General features: G+C 35.3%; 1 protein-coding gene across 1 annotated transcript; it reads right to left on the reverse strand.

Annotated features, from left to right (window-relative positions):
• Positions 1-1,655: 1,655 nt before the first annotated feature.
• On the reverse strand, positions 1,656-2,570 carry LOC107634298 (uncharacterized). Its single transcript, XM_088506829.1, has 3 exons — positions 2,391-2,570; positions 2,024-2,220; positions 1,656-1,911 (listed from the first exon to the last, which is right to left on the reverse strand). Exons 1-3 carry the CDS (start codon positions 2,568-2,570, stop codon positions 1,656-1,658), a joined length of 633 nt encoding a protein of 210 aa, XP_088362955.1.
• Between the last annotated feature and the right edge of the window lie 1,241 nt (positions 2,571-3,811).

Genomic DNA, 3,811 nt, shown 5'->3' on the forward strand with positions numbered 1-3,811 from the left:
CCTTTTTCTTTGCGCACACAGATTCTTCTTCTTCTCCTCTTCCTCCTTCTCTTCTTCCTCTTCTCCTCTTTCATTATCATCATCACCAACAATACCAACATTTTGTTAATGGATTATTTTTTCAATCGAATTGAATTGAATTGAATTGAATGGACGCAGGTGTTCTGAATCTGAATTGAATTGATAATATCTAAATTGTAGACAGAGGTGTTTCGAATTTGATTTCATATAATGGATTATGTTTCGTTCACTGAATACAATCAGGTGAACCGAAATGGTCAATACCACTGAAGCGAACACCAATCATGTGTTGAATAAACGTGATAAGCATTCAATCAGTAAGAAAAATATTTCTGCATGCACAAGGACTCAACTAAACACATTAACAATCAAGTGAATCAAAATGAGCAACTCCACTTAACCGAGCAAAATATTGGTGTTGTTGGTGATAATTATAACGAAAGAAGAAGAACCTATGTCCGCAAATTTGAAAGAAGAAGGAGGAGGAGGAAGAGGAGGAAAAATACTATTCTTGTTGATTGAAAGTTGATCACCATTTATTCACCACACGAGCATTGTTCGGTTCGATGGCCTTTGTGATTTTGATTCACCAGATGAATGTTGTTTGGTTCGGTGGCCTCCTTTTACTTTATTCAGTATTTAAGATTATTGTGATAGCATGCAGCAATCATTTCCTAGCTGTCTCAACGTAATAACCTCATTCAACTGATTTGAAGTTGATTCATTCATTGTTTCAATTCAGAAGTCCAGATCGAAGAAGAAAACAAAGAAGAAGAAGAACGACGAAGCTAATTAGGTTGAAGTCAATCCAGATACATAATGAAGAATGCGAGTAGAGAAGAAGAAGAAGAACAAGAAAGAAAACGCGAGCAGAGGAGAACGGCGAAGCCTATAATGCAAGCAGAGAAGAAGAAGAAGGTTTAGGTTGCAGCAAAAGATTTACGTTGAGCAAAAGTCATAGAAAGTTTATATTATATGTAGCGTGTGAATCACAAACAATTTGGAGATTGGAGGAGGCGCGTATAGCCAAAAAGACTTGAATAACATCCATGTATTTTTTACATGGATGTAGAGTTTTTCTCATAATAATAAACCCAATTATTTGTATTATAATATTAGACCCGATTTGGTCCAATCGAATTACACAATCTAAACAGAATATTTTTAAATTTTTTGATAAAAAGACAAATATATCCTAGATTTTTTGTTTTGTGGACATTTAAATCCCTAAAAATTTAAAAATACAATTAAATATCTAAAAAAATGGATTTATTGTTATTGTTATAAAAAAATCGATTTTATTCTAATTTGTTAAGAAATTTAAAATAACCGGTTCATTAATACGTCCAATAATAATGTGAAACGTACGCGTCTTTACAAAAAGATATTTTAAGCGTCTTTATGGGAGTATCCCCAAAGTTAAAAACTACGCTTACAATTGGCTCGAATACGGTGGCCAAAATACCCCAAAACACTGCACAATGCTTCCCCCCTGTTTTCTTCACTATAAAGAACACCAACATAGACTTTCTAATCCTACCATACCAAAATATTGTAAAATTGGCATGTTTTCTGGCACAAGAATATCATCACAAAGACTCTGGACTAGTGGATGGTCTGATTCTTGCGGGCATTCATGCATTTTGCTTTTGAAAATGTAACAAAGACTTGTTCTTGGGCGTGATAGACATTCTATTCAAGTCCGGGGGGGGGGGGGTCAAAGCCAAACCTGCTTGTACACTCACTATTGTGTCATCTTCAATCATATCATTCTCATTCATGTCGGCAAATTCGTCATCAGATGCATCGCTGTCACTTTCATTGAATTCGCCATCATCGGTGCCATCACATTTGATCTTTGACCAGTGTGCAAAATGTGGCCTTATGTAACTGTAAACATCAATGAAATTTAGAGTGAAAGGCAGAAGTAACATCAACAATTAAACTAAGAGAAAAATTTTAAACAAATCTATCGATTTTTTCCTTCATAAAACTAGCTTACAATACAAAACTTTCACTTTTCTTCAGTAAACAAGGATAAAAAAGAAAGAACATGTGGAGTCTATCTATCCCGCCAAATGCCCTCAAAAGATCATATTCGAACATATCATCAAAGGCAAATGATTCTGATGTCATGAAAAGCTTAGCAGCCTTTGCTTGTCTTAGGAATTCCACTACTACAGTAGGTAGACAAACCTGCTGGAAAAATGTAAGCTTAATTACACATTTTAGATAGAATAATCAAGGTTCAAGCAAATAAAAATAATTAACCAAAATTAGTCCGGTCTTCCGCGACTATATCACTATCCAAAAAATGTTAGCATTTTATGCTCTTTAAAAACCATGATAGCTTTTGAGAAGTTCATTACCTTCAAAGGACTCAATTTATGTTGCAAGATTGGCTCCATGCACATATTTAGAAGTTGCATTTTGAGCCTTGGAGCATCCATCAGAAATCTCATTCGAAAACACAGCAAGTTCATGAAAGCCTGCTCATGAAAACTTGTTGCATTCAGATAAACTTCAATCTTCCTATCTCCCATTAACATCCATCTTACCTCTCTTGCTAAGAAATTGCTAAACAAGATTTGGTGGGTGGTTGTGTTTCAGGTTACCTAATAGTGTAATGATTGAACTAATCAAAAGAATATGTAGCCAATTAAATTGACAGGCAGATCATTGTTCGTGTTCCATGACACGTGATGAGTTTGGAAAACTCCTAATTAAATTGATGATGATCAAACATTATTAATATAATTGATCACAAAAATTATTAATTTAAATTCTATTTCATATTTGCTAATTAATAATTTTTGTTGCTTACAGGCCATGGTAATTGGGCACAAAAGCAAATCAAAGCCCAAATTTGTTAAAATAATTTATTCAGCCTTGTGTGATATGATATATAATATATGGCTTGAATGTTATATTTGTTGGGCCAGTAAAACAGATTTGAAGCCCAATAAGGTGGCTGGTCCGAAATTAAAAGGGAATTGGGGCACTATGATTAACTTATTCTTTTAATATATGGTGAAACTCAATTTCTTTGATACTTTGCTACATGCTTCCACGGACACCACCCTCTCTCTCAATGGATTTTAAAATTTAATTTGCTAGCATTGGAAACATAAAAGAGAGAGAGAAATTGATTTGATTGCTTTAATGACACTACACGCTACTCAGCAAAGGGAAGTGGAAAACTTAAATTCACTCTTATTCTCTCTCTTTGTTACATTGATTATTGTTCAAATCCATTGAATATTTTCTTTCTTCTCTCTCCTTTCTCTCATAACTCTCGGTCACTTCTATTAGGAAAACATGGAAGCATTAGCAAGAAATCAGAAGCAAAAAGAAGAGGAAGCTAGAAGAAAGCTAAAGGCCATTGTAATGATGGCAAGAAAAGAAAACAAAAAGTATGTTGTGACTGAGATCTTCACCAAAATAAGGTAAGATTTGGTGAAGTAAGCTCATGCTCTTCATACCAAAAATGGTTGAAGAAGATTTTGGTCAGAGAAAGAAGATCTAAGAGGCATGGCTCGCCTCTGCTTGGTGCTCACTCATCACAGAAGGTAGCTAGGGAGGCTACGTGAAGGAGGAAGCAAAAGTGGAGCAGGAGGAGCTGTCATGCATCAAGAACTCATCAAGAGCTAGGGATCCTTCTTGGAGTACAAGACAAGATGGAGGGCTCGGATTGGTGGAGTTTGGTGCAAAAGGAAGACACAGAGGTAATTGCATGTTGGATATAGCATTCGGTTTCGTCTCCTCTCTCTCTGGCCGAACCGGTTTTTGC

The sequence above is a fragment of the Arachis ipaensis genome, chromosome B3 (assembly GCF_059453495.1).
Source record: "Arachis ipaensis isolate K30076 ecotype BB chromosome B3, ASM5945349v1, whole genome shotgun sequence".
NCBI classification, from domain to species: domain Eukaryota; kingdom Viridiplantae; phylum Streptophyta; class Magnoliopsida; order Fabales; family Fabaceae; genus Arachis; species Arachis ipaensis.

Excerpts from the sequence above, each read along its gene's own strand:
- LOC107634298 (XM_088506829.1), bottom strand. The coding sequence starts at position 2,570 with ATGTTAATGGGAGATAGGAAGATTGAAGTTTATCTGAATGCAACAAGT. Across the intron at positions 2,221-2,390 it reads ATAAATTGAGTCCTTTGAAG|CAGGTTTGTCTACCTACTGT; the intron begins GTAATGAACTTC and ends ACATTTTTCCAG. Across the intron at positions 1,912-2,023 it reads AAAAGTGAAAGTTTTGTATT|TTACATAAGGCCACATTTTG; the intron begins GTAAGCTAGTTT and ends TGATGTTTACAG.